Source organism: Globicephala melas, chromosome 6, assembly GCF_963455315.2.
Source record: "Globicephala melas chromosome 6, mGloMel1.2, whole genome shotgun sequence".
NCBI lineage: Eukaryota > Metazoa > Chordata > Mammalia > Artiodactyla > Delphinidae > Globicephala > Globicephala melas.
In genome coordinates this window covers 28,913,151-28,932,107 of record NC_083319.1, presented here as the reverse complement: position 1 = coordinate 28,932,107, position 18,957 = coordinate 28,913,151, and the positions used below count along the sequence as shown (strand labels likewise).

General features: G+C 37.8%; 1 protein-coding gene across 1 annotated transcript in view; it reads left to right on the top strand.

The window, feature by feature from the left end:
* The window catches only part of SMC2 (structural maintenance of chromosomes 2), a 51,056-nt gene that overhangs the window by 15,045 nt on the left and 17,054 nt on the right, over positions 1–18,957 (top strand). The window contains exons 12-18 of the mRNA XM_070045717.1: positions 157–274; positions 1,032–1,170; positions 1,554–1,673; positions 8,960–9,164; positions 11,110–11,245; positions 14,445–14,569; positions 18,678–18,871. Coding sequence (XP_069901818.1) covers positions 157–274; positions 1,032–1,170; positions 1,554–1,673; positions 8,960–9,164; positions 11,110–11,245; positions 14,445–14,569; positions 18,678–18,871 — 1,037 coding nt within the window. The remainder of the gene's footprint in view (positions 1–156; positions 275–1,031; positions 1,171–1,553; positions 1,674–8,959; positions 9,165–11,109; positions 11,246–14,444; positions 14,570–18,677; positions 18,872–18,957) is intronic.

Here is an 18,957-nt window from a genome sequence, read left to right as displayed (position 1 = left end):
GAATGTCAAGCATGCTTTTATTTAATACTTACCAGAAGTTTGTATTTTGCTTTTAGAAATGCTTTGGAAATAGAGGTTACTAATATTTTCCTTAAAGCAGTAGAATATTTGAGTTTTTAAAACTTGGTTTCAATTTACTTATGACTTATTGTTCAGAAAACAAGGAGGAATGCCTTCTGGAAAGGCACAGGCAGCTATCTCGTGATATCAGTAGATTGAAAGAAACATATGAAGCTCTCTTGGCCAGATTTCCCAATCTTCGATTTGCCTACAGGTAAGAGAGCTAAACATTGAATTCTAACATCATGGTAATAACCAGGATATATTTTTGTATGAAATTTATTGTAAGCTGCTTTTCCTTAATTGATACATTTTCCTTAAATGTGTTTATTGAATGTTTCAGATTTGTAGGCAGGGGAAATTCTTGTGAAATTTAAGGCTACTAATGCCACTAATCTTAAAACCAAAATGAGGGGAATTTAATCTCAGTTGGAAAGTTCCTTTAAAGTTATTATATCATTAATATCAAATAACTGTAAACATTAACATTTTACAGTTTGTTTCACTCTATGGTTCTTTTTTTATGAATACTTAATATATGTATTACAAAGATTAGAACATCAAAGTTATTTTTGTTACATTGAAAAAATATATACTGAAAGATCTTTCAATTGATTTTAAAACAATAGTCAAGTGTATAGTAGCATACTGTGTAAAGAAACCAATGTACATACCTTAATTAAAAAAGGCTTTATTACTATAAAATACTATCAGCTGATAGTGCAGGGTTGCCATAAACCTTCAATTTGTAAAAAGCAAAACAAAACAAAAAACAGCAGTATTTGTGAAACACAATAAAAGGTATGCCTGTAGCTGGCTAGTCATCTGAGACATTTGAAAATTTTTGTTGCATTAAAACTATATGATTCTTGTGCTATTACTTTATTGTCAGAAAGAGCTCTTGACTACTAAAGTACAACTTTTTCTATTTTCTTATCTAAGATTAATTTTTGTCCACTTTTCTGTTTTAGGGATCCAGAGAAGAACTGGAATAGAAATTGTGTGAAAGGACTTGTAGCTTCACTGTTTAGTGTGAAAGATACTTCTGCAACCACAGCTTTAGAATTGGTGGCTGGGGACCGACTCTACAATGTTGTAGTAGACACAGAGGTAAATTGATTTTCATGAAAGAAAAGCTATAATTGCTGTTTGGCTTGAAAAATCATGTGTTCCTAGTAGAACTGGGTACTTTCTTGATGTTTTAAGCTTCTCCTAAGGCTGGATGCTTATCTTTACAGGGTAAAACTATAGAGTTAATGACTTTTTAATTATGTTATTGATTATATTTGATTAACTGTATTCCGTTCTTTATTATGGCTGAGTAATGCTAACTCAGGAGCCCAGAATGCATATTATCGATCTTAGAATTTTGATCGTTCAGGATAGTAGGCATTCAGCATTTATTTGATTATGGATTCCTAAACTTGCACTCATTCCATTTAAATGTTCTCTGTCATTAATATTTTTTTCATTTCTAATGCACAACGTTTTAGGTTACTGGAAAAAAGCTACTAGAAAAGGGGGAATTGAAGCGCAGATACACTATAATTCCACTCAATAAAATTTCAGCCAGACGTATTGCTCCAGAAACTCTGAGGGTTGCTCAGAATCTTGTAAGTCTTTTTTATATGCTTTATCTGCATCTCACTTTTTTTTTTTTAATTACAGGACATTAGCTTTGTCCTTTGAAGTAAATTCGGATTTAAATCATATATCAAAGCACAAAATTTTATTGTGATACCATGCTTAAAAAAGTTAAGATACCAAAGAGAATAAGTTGGCTTTTGTGAAATTAGATGGAGAGAGAATAGAAATGTTGGAAGACTAAAATACCCTTTGATATTTTAAAATTGTAGTATTAAATGTCCTTATTTTATTTTTTAAATTTTTATTTGAGTATAGTTGATTTACAATGTTGTGTTAGTTTTAGGTGTACATCTACGTGATTCAGTTATATATATATATATATATATATATCCATTATTTTTCAGATTATTTTCCCATATAGGTTATTATGGAATATTGAGTAGAGTTCCCTGTGCTATACAGTAGATCCTTGTTAGTTATCTGTTTTATTTATAGTAGTGTGTATATGTTAATCCCAATCTCCTAATTTATCACTTTCCCTCACGTTTCCCCTTTGGTAACCATAAGTTTGATTTTGAAATCTATGAGTGTTTCTGTTGCTGGTCTCTTAACTTCAAATGCATTTCCCATTTCTTGGCATTTGCACTCTTCTCTTCTCACAGTTGCTGGTTTTGATACTGTATTTGTGTCTGGATGATTTCCAACTTTTACTTTATGTTTATCTTTCTTGGTGAGCTTTCTCATTTGTGATTTTCTTGCTTCTAGTTGTGGACTCCTTTTTGGCTTTTTTTCCTGCCTAGAGAAGTTCCTTTTGAATTTGTTGTAAAGCTGGTTTGGTGCTGTTAAATTCTCTTAGCTTTTGCTTGTCTGTAAACCTTTTTTTGTTGTTGGTTTTTTTTACATCTTTATTGGAGTATAATTGCTTTACAATGGTGTGTTAGTTTCTGCTTTATAACAAAGAGAATCAGTTATACATATACATATGTTCCCATATCTCTTCCCTCTTACGTCTCCCTCCCTCCCACCCTCCCTATCCCACCCCTCTAGGTGGTCACAAAGCACCGAGCTGATCTCCCTGTGCTATGCAGCTGCTTCCCACTAGCTATCTATTCTACGTTTGGTAGTGTATATATGTCCATGCCACTCTCTCACTTTGTCACAGCTTACCCTTCCCCCTCCCCATATCCTCAAGTCCATTCTCTAGTAGGTCTGTGTCTTTATTCCTGTCTTACCCCTAGGTTCTTCATGACATTTTTTTTTTCTTAGATTCCATATGTATGTGTTAGCATATGGTATTTGTCTTTCTCTTTCTGACTTACTTCACTCTGTATGACAAACTCTAGGTCCATCCACCTCACTACAAATAACTCAATTTTGTTTCTTTTTATGGCTGAGTAATATTCCATTGTATATATGTGCCTCATCTTCTTTATCCATTCATCCGATGATGGACACTTAGTTTGCTTCCATCTCCTGGCTATTGTAAATAGAGCTGCAATGAACATTTTGGTACATGACTCTTTTTGAATTATGGTTTTCTCAGGGTATATGCCCAGTAGTGGGATTCCTGGGTCATATGGTAGTTCTATTTGTAGTTTTTTAAGGAACCTCCATACTGTTCTCCATAGTGGCTGTACCAATTCACATTCCCACCAGCAGTGCAAGAGTGTTCCCTTTTCTCCACACCCTCTCCAGCATTTATTGTTTATAGATTTTTTGATGATGGCCATTCTGACTGGTGTGAGATGATATCTCATTATAGTTTTGATTTGCCTTTCTCTAATGATTAATGATGTTGAGCATTCATTCATGTGTTTGTTGGCAATCTGTATATCTTCTTTGGAGAAATGACTATTTAGGTCTTCTGCCCATTTTTGGATTGGGTTGTTTGTTTTTTTGTTATTGAGCTGTATGAGCTGCTTGTAAATTTTGGAGATTAATCCTTTGTCAGTTGCTTCATTTGCAAATATTTTCTCCCATTCTGAGGGTTGTCTTTTGGTCTTGTTTATGGTTTCCTTTTTTTTTTTTTTTTGCCGTACGCGGGCCTCTCACTGTTGTGGCCTCTCCCGTTGCGGAGCACAGGCCCCGGGCACGCAGGCTCAGCGGCCATGGCTCATGGGCCCACCAGCTCCGCGGCATGTGGGATCTTCCCGGACCGGGGCACGAACCCGTGTCCCCTGCATCGGCAGGCAGACTCTCAACCACTGTGCCACCAGGGAAGCCCTATGGTTTCCTTTGCTGTGCAAAAGCTTTGAAGTTTCATTAGGTCCCATTTTTTAATTTTTGTTTTTATTTCCATTTCTCTAGGAGGTGGGTCAAAAAGGATCTTGCTGTGATTTATGTCATAGGGTGTTATACCTATGTTTTCCTCTAAGAGTTTGATAGTTTCTGGCCTTACATTTAGGTCTTTAATCCATTTTGAGCTTATTTTTGTTTATGGTGTTAGGGAGTGTTCTAATCTCATACTTTTACATGTACCTGTCCAGTTTTCCCAGCACCATTTATTGAAGAGGCTTTCCTTTCTCCACTGTACATTCCTGCCTCCTTTATCAAAGATAAGGTCACCATATGTGCATGGGTTTATCTCTGGGCTTTCTATCCTGTTCCATTGATCTATATTTCTGTTTTTGTGCCAGTACCGTACTGTCTTGATTACTGTAGCTTTGTAGTATAGTGTGAAGTCAGGGAGCCTGATTCCTCCAGCTCCTTTTTTCGTTCTCAAGATTGCTTTGGCTATTCGGGGTCTTTTGTATTTCCATACAAATTGTGAAATCTTTTGTTCTAGTTCTGTGAAAATTGCCATTGGTAGTTTGATAGGGATTGCATTGAATCTGTAGATTGCTTTGGGTAGTATAGTCATTTTCACAATGTTGATTCTTCCAATCCAAGAACATGGTATATCTCTCCATCTATTTGTATCATCTTTAATTTCTTTCATCAGTGTCTTATAATTTTCTGCCTACAGGTCTTTTGTCTCCTTAGGTAGGTTTACTCCTAGATATTTTATTCTTTTTGTTGCAGTGGTAAATGGGAGTGTTTTCTTAATTTCACTTTTGGATTTTTCATCATTTATGTATAGGAATGCAAGAGATTTCCGTGCATGAATTTTGTATTCTGCTACTTTACCAAATTCATTGATTAGCTCTAGTAGTTTTCTGGTAGCATCTTTAGGATTCTCTATGTATAGTATCATGTCATCTGCAAACAGTGACAGCTTTACTTCTTCTTTTCTGATTTGGATTCCTTTTATTTCCTTTTCTTCTCTGATTGCTGTGGCTAAAACTTCCAAAACTATGTTGAATAAGAGTGGTGAGAGTGGGCAACCTTGTCTTGTTCCTGATCTTATTGGAAATGGTTTCAGTTTTTCACCAGTGAGGATGATGTTGGCTGTGGGTTTGTCATATATGGCCTTTATTATGTTGAGGAAAGTTCCCTGTATGCCTGCGAGGCCACTATCACCCTGATACCAAAACCAGACAAGGATGTCACAAAGAAAACTACAGGCCAATATCACTGATGAACATAGATGCAAAAATCCTCAACAAAATACTAACAAACAGAATCCAACAGCACATTAAAAGGATCATACACCATAATCAAGTAGATTTTATTCCAGGAATGCAAGGATTCTTCAATATACGCAAATCAATCAACGTGATACACCATATTAACAAATTGAGGGAGAAAAACCATATGATCATCTCAATAGATGCAGAGAAAACTTTGACAAAATTCAACACCCATTTATGATAAAAACCCTGCAGAAAGTCTATAAAGCTTTTGATCTCTGTTGAATCTGAATGAGAGGCCTGCTGGGTAGAGTATTCTTGGTTGTAGGTTTTTCCCTCTCATCACTTTGAATACATCATGCCACTCCCTGTGGCCTGCAGAATTTCTGCAAAAAATCAGCTGATAACCTTATGGGGGTTCCCTTCTATGTTATTTGTTGCTTTTACCTTTTTACTTTTAATGTTTATCTTTGTATTTAGTTTTTGTCAGTTTGGTTAACATGTGTCTTGGTGTGTTCCTTCTTTGGTTCATCCTGTATTTGATTCTCCTTGCTTCCTGTAGTTGAGTGAGTGTTTCCTTTCTCATTTTAGGGAAGTTTTCGGCTACATCTCTCTAAATGTTTTCTCAGACCCTTTCTCTCTTTTCTCCTTCTGGGACCCCTATAATGTGAATGCTGTTGCATTTAATGTTGTCCCAGAGGTCTCTGAGACTGTCCTCATTTTTTCTCATTCTTTTTTCTTCATTCGGTGGCAGTGGCCAGTGTTGTGGTGACCAGAGCCTGCACTAGATATTGAGCAGGGCCTCCACTTTCCTCTGTGGTTGTCACTGCCGTCAGGGGCAGGGTCTCCTTCCTAGTTGTTGGAGTAGAAGCCCCCAGATCTGTTTCTGAGCTGTGTTTCTGATCTGCGGTGTGAGGTAGGCAGGATTTCCCTCCCACTGGGAGAGAAACCACTGAGTATTCCTCCTCTGGAGTTGTTCACCTGTGATTGTGCTCTATTGTGTCACCTTCCACCCATTGTGCTGGCTCACAAAGTACACTGTTGTTGGCCCTGCTCTCGTCCCCTTAACTGTGGGTATGCTGGCAGTTGGCCCTGGTGTCTCTAAAGCATTGTTTTCACCAGGCCACCAATGCACATCCACTGAAGTCAGGTGCCAGGACTGCAGCAGTCATGCACATGGAGTTGCTGTGGGACCTATGGAGGCAGCTCAGACCCTGGCCTGGTTCAACCCACACAAAGCCCACAGCTGCTAAAGGCAGACCTGTCTCAGCTGCAGGAGCACTCGTTGTCTGTTTGGATATTCTGTAGGTGGTAAATTTACAAAGCCGGCAGCAGAGGTGTAAATCCATGGTTGACAAAGCTGCGAGGAGAGACGTCAGCTCTTCTTCCTTAGTCACACGGCCCCTGGGGCTCAGACCTACCAGCCTCTGCTCCTGAGGCTGCCCCTGAGCACATGAGCCTGCCCAGGCAGGAGGGCGCCAGAGTGGTGACTGGTGCTTGTGAGGCCACTCAGGCAAGAGGGGGCCAGGGCGGCGGTCAAGATGCTCGGGTCCGCCCAGGTGGGAGGGGGCCAGGGCAGTGGTCAGGATGTGGGGGCTGCCCAGGCGGGAGCCCCTCGTAGTGCCTGCAGCGGGGGGAAAGAGGCTGCAGTGGCGGCTGTGTCCTTCGCACACCGCTCAACAACAGTGCTTTGCTTCTGTGGTAGCTGGGGCTTCTTCCACGAACATTCCTGGTTGCTCCTATCCCTTCAGGCTGACTCCATGCAGACAAAAGTGGTCCTCTCCCCAGGTCAGCTCTCCAAACCCCACATTCCAGCGCCTAGCCCCTGTCCGTACCACCACACGTGTCTCAGGCTGGGGCGCACACGACTGTGGCACGGACCGTCCGTGTAGGTCTCACTCTGTCCTGCCTGTCACAGACTGGTTGCTGTACTTGCCTCTGAGCCCTCGAAGCTCCCCTCCTGTCCCATCTGATCTCCCCACTGGTGAGGATATCTTCCCAGGTGTGGGAACCTCTCCTCTCCTTCACCTCCCCTCCAAGGGGTACATGTCCCATACCACTTCCTCTTTTCTTTTTTATTTCTTTCATCCTACCTGGTTACATGGGGATCTTTCTTGTCCTTTCAGGTGTCTGAGGTCCTCTGCTAGTATTCAGAAGGTGCTCTGTGAGAATTGTTCCATTTGTAGATGTATTCTTGATATATTTGTGGGGAGGTGTGTTCCACGTCACCCTACTCTGCCATCTTCTAGAATGTCTTTAAACCTAAGTCACATGACTATCAGGTGGCATTAAATGTTAAAAGTTTTGATTTCCAAATTGAATTATAGAGCTTATAGATAAATACAAGAATTCTTCAGGTTTTTTCATGCCAGGCACACTTAAACTGACTACAGTGACAACCGTTATGGAAGGTATCCATCCATCTTGCAGAGATGCTTCTCTATTAGAGCTTTTCTAGATTTCTTACCAACCTATGAACATACAAAGCAGGTAACCAGTATATGCAGTCAGCTGCTGAGATAGATCTAAAGTGGTGTGGTTACTAGTAAACAGATGAGTACAAGGAAATACATTTAAAAGGCTGTTGTGGTTGCATAATATTTGGTAAAAACATGAAGCCAATCATAACATTCAGCAGTGATATCAGTTATTGAGCAGGCATTCCAAGTGCATGAGTTGAAAAGAAAATTCTATGAAACCTGAAAATGCATGTATAATTAAGATACTAAATGGATAGTATATTTCTTGAAATTGAGACGCCTTCAATGAAAATTGTTTACTATCAGAAGAAGAAAGATGAGTACAGAGTAATTGAAAGGTGGTATTTTTGGTTAGTATTTACATCCTTTACTTAGAAAAATCACCTTAGAGTCTAGAAGGTTTTGGAAGTTATTTTAGTCCTATGTCAAGTTCCAGTGTTAGAAGTCAATTGGGGTTTTAAGTAACAACAAAAGCACTTCTACCCAGATCCCTCAGCCAGACCCATTTAATGGTAACTGCTATGTCAGAGGACACTGCTGAACATATGTTACATAGAGCTGCCTTCATTATGATTTCTGCTACTACTAAGCTCCATAAAGTATGCTAAGTTCTAAAAATGTGGGCAGAGGTAGACATTATAAACAAAGGTTGAAAAGACAGTTGGATCAAAATAAAAGATTGAAGGATTTTAAAAGATTTTTTTTACTCAATTGTTTTTATTTCTGTAACTGGCAGGTGGTTGCCTTAGCATGTTTTATTTGAATGAAAAAGTATTCACTTTGGAACAACCAAGTTAATAATTGAAGCAAAACATTTTATGTAATTGTGTTGATCCAGAAATTGATGTACTTTAATTAAGAAAGGATGTTCAATAGAGGGGTGGGATAGGGAGGGTGGGAGAGAGGGAGACACAAGAGGGAAGAGATATGGGGACATATGTATATGTATAACTGATTCACTTTGTTATAAAGCAGAAACTAACACCATTGTAAAGCAATTATACTCCAATAAAGATGTTTAAAAAAAAAGTTTGTTCAAATAATCCACTTTGAATTTAGAAACTTGGTAGTGGCTTCTGCTTGATCGAAACTCTCATAATGACTGGTATTCTAGCTAAATGTTTTACTTAGATTTTTCAGTGTTTAAACTTGGAATTGTTTTTTTCTAAAAGTGTTGTTTTCTATAGCATTTTAGAAAATTCAAAAGGAGTTGTAGTGCTGGATAGGTATTCAGTTTCTGTTGTGGCAGTTCTTACTATTTTATAAAATAATATTTGAAAGGAAAGGAGTAATATGTATCACGACATAACTGTTTTCCCCCAGGTTGGCCCTAATAATGTTCATGTGGCTCTTTCCCTGGTTGAATACAAACCAGAACTTCAGAAAGCAATGGAATTTGTCTTTGGAACAACATTTGTTTGTGACAATATGGATAATGCAAAAAAGGTAGCTTTCGATAAAAGGATAATGACTAGAACCGTAACTCTAGGAGGTGATGTATTTGATCCTCACGGGACGTTGAGTGGAGGTAGGTTTTATATCATTTTGTCCTCACAATTCTGCGTGGTAGATAGGATGGGTTTTTTTTTTTTTAAACAGGAAATATTGGGCTTGGAATGAGTTAATCCAGTGTTTTATTCCTAATCAAAGGATTGAGTTTTCTTTTGAATACCTGCTTTGTGACAGGTGCTTAATATTAATTGAGAAATTCTACACTGTCATTGTCCTGAAGGAACTCATAGGCCAGTAATCAGTCCTATAGCTTTTCTTATTCATCTTAAGTCTATTCCCATTTATTTTCTCTTGCTTTTTGTCTTATTAAGATATTCTTGTCACTAGGATATGAAGTCTTTTTAGTCAGTACATTTGTAGCTTAACTAACCCACTTCTCCTTTAGGAAACATGTTAACTTCTAATTTGTGTATATGTTACTGCTCCTGTCAAAAGTAAAACAAAAAATTAAATCTGCCTGAATGCCTTAAGTAAGGAATTCTGAGATAATGACCATATATTTCTTGTTCTAATATTTGCAACACTGAGTTTCCAGATCCGTGTCAAGTGACCATGTAATAAATAACAAACACTAAATAGTACTTATTGTGTACTGGGCAGTGTTGTAAGACTGTACTGTCCAAAACAGTAGCTACTAGCCACATGTGGCTCTTTACACCAAAATAAGATAAGTAAAATTAAATAAAATTAAAATAATTTCCTTAATTGCACTAGTCATATTTCAAGGGCTCAGTAACCACAAGTGGTTAGTGGGTAATTGGACAGTGCAAATATGGAACATTTCTATCATTCTATAAAGCCCTATTCTAAGGACTTTAAATGATTAGCTTATTTAATCCTTATAGCAACCATAAGGTAGACATTACTATCATCTCCATTACACAGTTGTAGAAACTAAGGTATAGACTGATTAAGTAACTTGCTGGTAAGTGGCAGAGCTCAGAATTTGAACTCAGGTGATCTGATTACAGAGTGTGTGCTTTTAACCAAACCAAGAGACTTGGATGCCTCTTGAGATATCAAGTGTCTTAATTTCTTTCTAGGCCAAGAAAACAGCCAATATAATGAATTCCATGATATAGTATCAAGTTCCCCAGTGTACAAGATGACTAGCATCTGCAATTGGAAGATAGAGACCAAATATTTTTAAATATCTAAAATAGAAGAAACATTTTAGATTTCATTGAATTGGAGGTTCTTACAATTCCTGCTTAAGAGATGGCAAATATGTAACCCCATATCATATAAACAGAGTGCTCACAATAGCACTGCTAATTGACCTTTGCATCCTCCCATCATACCTAGAGTTTTCTTGCCAACCTGACACCTCAGCCTGTTACTGCCAGACAGTTATAGTGCACGTCAGGTGAAACCAGTTTACGCTGCTACATCGAGTTTAGACCACATTATGATGTGGTAATAAACAGCTCCCAAATCTCAGTAGCTTACAAGTTTATTCCATAATTATGCTACATTAACTGTGGGTCACTTGTCTCTGCTCCATGTTATTCTCATTATGGGACCCAGGCTGATCGAGAAGTAAGTCCCTTTTGTGAACATACTTTTCTCATGGGAAGGGAAGGGGAAAACATGGTAAATTATGTGCTGCCTCTTAAAGCTTCCTTTCAGAAGAGGTACGTTTCCCACTGGTTGGCTAGAGCAAAGCACATGGCTAAGCCTGATGACAGTAGAGAGGGAAATGGACCTGGGAGGGATGGGCCCAGTAGGCAAGGGCAATGATTATTTTGAATAAATAATCCACCACATCTACTTAGAAGTATTTGTTATCAAGTATGTATGCCCTAAGATTCAAATGATGAAGTGAATTCTGTAGCTTCATAAACTTACTAAAGATTGGCTGTTGAATTATTTCAAGTATAATTCTCTCAGAAAAGTTTTTATTGCTTACTAAATACATGGTAACTTGGTGTCAAAGGCCTGTTTCAATTTGCCTCTGTCAGGTGCTCGATCCCAGGCAGCTTCTATTTTAACCAAGTTTCAAGAACTCAAAGATGTTCAAGATGAGCTGAGAATCAAGGAGAATGAGCTACAGGCTCTAGAAGAGGAATTAGCAGGCCTTAAAAACACTGCTGAAAAGTAAGACTTTGGTTGGATTAAGCTGTATTTAAAAATTTTCTTGGTCAAAGATTTGGATGGTAGAAGATGAAAGAAAATTTTATTTAAAGAAATACTTCTGGGCTTCCCTGGTGGCACAGTGGTTGAGAGTCCGCCTGCCGATGCAGGGGACACGGGTTCGTGCCCCGGTCCACGAAGATCCCACATGCCGCAGAGCGGCTGGGCCCGTGAGCCATGGCCACTGAGCCTGCGCGTCTGGAGCCTGTGCTCCGCAACGGGAGAGGCCACAACAGTGAGAGGCCCGCGTACCGCAAAAACAAAAACAAAACAAAACAAAAAAGAAATACTTCTGACTTTTTTAATAATAACCTTGGTATTATTGAATAAGTTGTGAGTTGATAACATCAGTTTTTTTTAATATAAATAGTGTCTTTGTTTAATATAAATAGTGTCTTTGTCAGCCAAATATTCCCCTTTTTCTACTGAGATACACTCTGTTAACATTCTGCTGGGATTAGTGAGGAAATCCATAGATACTCTAGAGGTTGATGCCAGAGGATACTTGAGTCCTTGGTTTGAAATGATGTAATATAGCATCGATTGTGTGTCTGCACTAAGTTTTGCAGCATTATGGCTGTCCTGTAGATGTTGAAGATCGCTAAGTTTCCTATGGAGAAGTTAAACAAGTTCATGTCAAAAGTCACTGCTAGAATTAAAGTGTTTACTTACAGTGTATTTTCTGTGTGGGTGTGGATATAGGTATGTATGCGTACTTGTGTATGTTCTGCTTGTGTATGATAGTTCTGCTTGTGTATGATACATATTTTGTGTATGACACAATATGTGTATGCCATTTTTTTTTCAAAATTGGTACTATGCTATTTAATGTAACCTTTTTTTGTCACTTAACGTTATTTACTGTTGTGTGCCTCATGCCAAGTACTCTTCGAGGAGCTGGGAATATAGCAGGGAGTCAAACAGATAAACCTCTTCATCTTGTTTTGATATGTGTAGCTGGGCAACAGACGATATAAAAAGGTAAACTGGTAAAATGTATGTTAGATAATGCTAAGTTCTAAGAAGAAAAAAGTAAAATAGTAAAGGAGTTATGAACTATCCAGGGCAAAGAAAGAGGTGTTGAAATTTTATATGGGGTGGGCAGGGAAAGCCTTACTGAGAAGACTGTTGAATAAATACCGGAATGATGTGAGTGAACTCGCCGTGTGGTTATCCAGGAGAACAGTCCTTACTTGCTGTAAAAGCTTCAGGAGTATAAATGCCACAAACTTACTAAGTACAGTATTTGAGAGCTTAATTGTAATTTTTTTCTAGTCACTCTGAAGATGGCAAATGGGAACTGAGATAAAATTAAAATCAGGGCTTCCCTGGTAGTGCAGTGGTTGAGAGTCTGCCTGCCGATGCAGGGGACGCGGGTTCGTGCCCCTGTCTGGGAAGATCCCATATGCCGCAGAGCGGCTGGGCCCATGAGCCATGGCCTCTGAGCCTGCACGTCCGGAGCCTGTGCTCCGCAACAGGAGAGGCCACAACAGTGAGAGGCCCATGTACCGCACAAAAAAAAAAATCAAACATTTTATTTAGAATTCACAATACTGAATAAAGCTTTAAAAGAGAGAGAGAGAGAGAGATAAAAACCTTGAAATGAGAGACTTTCCTGGTTCGAGCCCTGGTCTGGGAAGATCCCGCATGCCACAGAGCAACTAAGCCAGTGCGCCACAACTACGAGCCTGTGCTTTAGAGCCCCGGAGCCACAACTACTGAAGCCTATGCACCTAGAGCCCGTGCTCCGTAACAAGAGAAGCCACCGCAATGAGAAGCCCATGCACTGCAATGAGGAGTAGCCCCCGCTTGTCTCAACTAGAGAAAACCCATGTGCAGCAATGAAGACCCAACGCAGCCAAAAATAAATAAATAAATTTTAAAAAACCTGAAGTGATTTTTTTTTGGGGGTTAACTTTTGGCATTCATCTTCTGAAATCATCAAAACTTAGAATGGTACCAAGACTTCTTTGGGACACAGTATTATATGGAAAAGATTGCTACAGTAAGTCAAAGTGGCCATTTGAAGATGTAAATTGTATCAAAATGCCCACTTTCAAACACTATATACATGTAAAGCTTGCCTTTTACCTTCATTAACATACATTAACCATAAAGTGAATGAACTTTTTCTGTGAGAAAGATATAAGAAGATTTCTCTGATATATGGAAGCTCTGTCAAGGCAATGAGTTTGTGGTCACATTTGGCTTGGAACTGTTAACTTTGTTGAGCAATACTGGATCATTATTCTGCAGAGATGTCTTGTAGACTAATTGTGGCCCAGAGGTTAAGGAAGAGAAATAGATTTTGAAAAATGAGAGTGGAAGGGTCAACTAAAGCCATTCTTTCATATATCTTATCAGGAAAATAGCTTATATCTTTTTGTACATTTCTACACTTTACATTTTTAAATGAGTTGGAAAATGACTCAAGTTAAAATTATGCTGTCAAGCAGTCTCAGACAAGAATACTCAAGGGAGTATTTATGTTTTATAAGTTGCTTCCTTACTTTTTCCTCAAACCTCATGAATTTCTAGTGACAAGCAACCTTTGAATTTACTGTAATTTAAAATTTCACTGCAGCTGAATTAGCGAAATACCTTCCAAAGAAATAACTTGAAGCATCCAGAACTGGGGGAGAATTATAGGGTTTGCAAAAAAAGTGCTTTGCAAATGTTTAAGTTCAGTACTGTGCCATTTTAAACTACCAGTCTCCTTACAAAATGTAGGGAACATTATTTTTTTAACATTTGAAACTAGGGATTAATAGATTACAAAAGTTTTGAAATTTTATATAATTGTTATGTATTCTATTTTTGTGATGGGGAGCTGTTGTGGAGTTTTTCTTTTTGATAAGGATCAGTGGGAGGAGTTATTTTTAAGGAAACCTATTCAAAGATTATTGGTATTTTCTAAAATTAAGAATATTTCTCTGGATAGTTACTATTGGTCTTGGTCATTTAGGGTTGTTTACCTTCAGTAACCAAGTCAAACTTGAGTTTAATTGATGCCTCAGAAATGCGGAAGTTATCAAAACGAGTCTTGTAACCAGTGGCATCTTATGTTGTATGAGTTTGTTTTGGGTAAGAGCCTGTTATTTAAAAGCATGTCTCTAACATCAGAAAAACTGTTGTCATTTATTATAAACTTCTCTTTCTTAAGGTATCGCCAACTAAAACAGCAGTGGGAGATGAAAACTGAGGAGGCAGATTTATTACAAACCAAGCTTCAGCAAAGCTCATATCACAAGCAACAGGAAGAATTAGACGCTCTTAAAAAAATCATTGGTAAGACAAAAACATTCGGTGCTAATCTGTTTCTACTGATAACCTTACTTTAGGTATTTAGCAGCTTTTGTGTTTATTATATATTTATCTGCATTAATTACTTTAAATATTTTAATTTAAAAACATTTTTCAATTTAAATATTTTAATAATTTTCTATTAATTTGCCCTTTTTTTTTTTTTGCGGTACGCGGGCCTCTCACTGTTGTGGCCTCTCCCGTTGCGGAGCACAGGCTCCGGACGCACAGGCTCAGCGGCCATGGCTCACAGGCCAAGCCGCTCCGCGGCATGTGGGATCTTCCCAGACCTGGGCACAAACCCGTGTCCCCTGCATCGGCAGGTGGACTCTCAACCACTGCGCCACCAGGGAAGCCCTTCTTGTCTTTTTGATAATAGCCATTCTAATGGTCAAAGTGATTTCTCATTGTGGTTTTGATTAGCATTTCCCTGGTGATTAGCGTTGAACATCTTTTCATGTACCTGTTGACCGTCTGTATGTCTTCTGTGGAAAATGTGTATTCAGGTCCTCTGCCTATTTTTGGATTTGGTTGTTTTTTTCTATTGAGTTGTATGAGTTAATATATTTTAGATATTAACCCGTTATCAGATATATAATTTACAAATATTTTCTCCTATTCGGTAGTTTGCCTTTTAATTTTGTTGATGGTTTCCTTTGCTGTGCAGAGGCTTTTTAGTTTGATATGTAGTCCCACTTGTTCAATTTTGCTTTTGGTGTCAAATCCAAAAAAATCATCAAAACCTATGTCAAGGAGCTTACCACCTGTGTTTTCTTCTAGGATTTTCATGGTTTCAGGTCTTATGTTCAAGTCTTTAATCCATTTTGAGTTAATTTTTATGTATGGTCTTAGTGGTCCAGTTTCATTCTTTTGCAAGTCCAGTTTCCTTCCACCATTTATAAAAGAGACTGTCTTTTCCCCATTGTATATTCTTGACTCCTCTGTCATAAATTAATCGACCATGTATGTGTTGGTTTATTTTTGGGTTCTCTATTCAGTAGTTCCATTGATCTGTCTGTTTTTAATATCAATACTATACTGTTTTGATTACTCTAGCTTTGTAATAAAGTTTGAAAACAGGGAGTATGATTCCTCCAGCTTTGTTCTTCTTTTTCAAGATTGCTTTGGCTGTTTAGGGTCTTTTGTGGTTCCATACAAATTTTAGGATTGTTTATTCTATTTCTGTGGAAAATGCCAATGAAATTTTGACAGGAATTGACTTGAATCTGTAGATTGCTTTGGGTAGTATGGACATTTTAACAATATTCTTCTAATCCGTGAGCACAGAATATCTTTCCATTTATTTCTGTCTTCAACTTCTTTCATCAGTGTTTCCTAGTTTTCAGTGTACATGTCCTTCACCTCCTTAGTTAAATTTATTTTTAGGTATTTTCTGTTTGATGCAGTTGTAAATGGGATTGTATAGAAACACAACAGATTTTTTATACTACAACTTTGCTGAATTTGCTTATTATTTCTAACAGTTTTTTGATGGAGTCTTTAGGGTTTTCTATTTATAATACGTCATCTGCAAATAGTGACAGTTTTACTTCTTCCTTTCCAGTTTAGATGCATTTTTTTTCTTTCCCAATTGCTATAGGACTTCCAACACTATGTCAAATGAAAGTGGAGAGTAGGCAAGGATCCTTATCTTCTTCCTGATCTTAGAGGAAAAGCCTTCAGCTTTTTACCATTGAGTGTGATGTTAGCTGTGAGCTTGTCATGTATAGCCTTTATCATGTTAAGGTATGTTCTCTCTGTACTCACTTTATTGTGAGCTGAATTTTCTCAGATGCTTTTTCTACTCTTCAGATAACCATGACTTTATCCTTCATTTGTTAATATTATGTATCACATTGACTGATTTGCAGATGTTGAACCATACTTGTATCCCTGGAATAAATCCTACTTGGTCATGGTGTATGATCCTTTTAATGTATTGTTGAATTCAGTTTGCTAAGGTTGTTGAGAATTTTTGCATTTGTGTTCATCAGGAATAATAGCCTGTAATTTTCTTTTCTTGTGGCGTCCTTGTCTGTTGTGGTTTTCTTTTTGTGGTATGCGGGCCTCTCACTGTTGCAGCCTCTCCCATTGCGGAGCACAGGCTCCGGACCCACAGGCTCAGTGGCCATGGCTCACGGGCCCAGCCGCTCTGCAGCATGTGGGATCTTCCCGGACCGGGGCACAAACCCGTGTCCCCTGCATCAGCAGGCGGACTCCCAACCACTGCACCACCAGGGAAGCCCCCTTGTCTGGTTTTGATATCAGGATGATGTTGGCCTCACAAAATGAGTTTGGAACAATTTCTTCCTTGTCTACTTTTTGGAAGAATTTGAGAAGGAAGGATTGGTATTAATTCTTCTTTGAATGTTTCTTAGAATTCACCAGTAAAGCCGTCTAGTCCTGGACTTTTGTTTGTTGGGAGGTTTTTGATTACTTACTAAATCTCCTAATAATCTCTTTTCAGATTTTGTTTCATCATGATTCAATCTTGATAGGTTGTATTTTCTAGTAATTTATTTTTTCTAGGTTGTCTGGTTTGTTGGTGTAAAATTGTTAATAGTAACCTTTTATGATTCTTTATATTTCTGTGGTATCAGTTGTAACATCTCATCTTTTATTTCTGACTTTGAGTCTCTTTTTTTCCTTAGGGCTAGCTAAAAGTTTGGCAGTTTTAAAGAACCAGCTCTTAGTTTCATTAATTTTTTTTTCTATTTCTTTTTAGTCTCAATTTCATTTATTTCCACACTGATCTTTGTTATTTTCTTCCTTCTACTAACTTTAGGCTTTGTTTGTTCTTCTTTTTGATGCAGTTGTAAATGGGATTATTTAGTATATAGAAATACAACAGATTTTTGGTATAAAGCTGTTTGAGATTTTTCTTGTTTCTTGAGGTAGGCATTTATTGCTATGAACTTTGCTATGAACTTCACTCATAGCTAGAACTGATTTTGCTACATATGATGTAAGTTTTGGTATGTTGTATTTCCATTTTCATTTGTGACAAAGTATTTTTTTATTTCTCTTTTGATTTCTTGGAATGACATTTCTACAATGAAAAGTAGTATAGGAAATTGTCTAATCATGGCTTTTAGGGTTATATTTGTACCTAGGTCCTAATGCTTAACAGTATATGTCAGTTTTGACCATCACATGCTCATTCTATCTTACTTTTTTATTTTTAAATTTATAAATTTAGAGGTAATATGTTTCCTATGCTTCATCCTAGACATGTTCTCACAGTGCTTCTCTACTTTAATAAAAGATTCCTTGAATAAAAATAAAGGAGCAAGGAACACTAAGTAAGCTTGCTTATAAGTAAATTGTAAGCTTTCTTATAACTAAAATAAAAAGAAAACACCATAGTTACACACTCAGTTCTGATGTTAGGAAGTATACAGTCATATAAAAGGAAGATGGTCTAAAAGATGGTCTGTGATATATATATATTTTTTTAGATGTTGGGGGTAGGAGTTTATTAATTTTTTTTATTTATTTTTGCTGTGTTGGGTCTTCATTTCTGTTCAAGGGCTTTCTCTACTTGTGGCAAGCTGGGGCCACTCTTCATCACGGTGCGCAGGCCTCTCACTATCGCGGCCTCTCTTGTTGTGGAGCACAGGCTCCAGACGCGCAGGCTCAATAGTTGTGTCTCACAGGCCCAGTTGCTCCACGGCATGTGGGATCTTCCCAGACCAGGCCTCGAACCCGTGTCCCCTGCATTAGCAGGCAGATTCCTGCATTAGCAGGCAGATTCCCAACCACTGCGCCACCAGGGAAGCCCAAAAAAGATGGTCTGTGATCTTTTTATAAGTTAAGTTGTAGGTAAAGTTTATGTTACTCAATTTCATGTGATTGGAAATAATTTCTTTACAGATCATTAGATAATTCAAGTATGGCTCTTAGGCATGATCTGTGTTTCAATATACCATTTCTAGAATAAGGTTAGAACAGTTGATTTTTTTAAAACTCTTGGCTCCAACTTTCCATACCTTTTCTTCTATTAAAAGTTGAATTTGTAAGCCATTAATATCTATACCTGTTAATAGTTGTTGGAAGACCTCACATAGGCATATTTACCTGCTTTATGATGCAGAGGAAAGTGAGGAGACCTTAAAAAACACCAAAGAAATTCAAAAAAAAGCAGAAGAAAAATACGAAGTATTGGAGAATAAAATGAAAAACGCAGAAGCTGAGAGAGAGAGAGAACTGAAGGATGCACAGAAAAAACTAGATTGTGCCAAAACTAAAGCAGATGCTTCTACCAAGAAAATGAAAGAAAAACAACAGGTAATAACTTTGTTTTGAAATGGAACTAATCTTTGAACATCAGAATAGAACTGAAGGTGGTAGAGCACCATTGGTTGGCCTTGGCC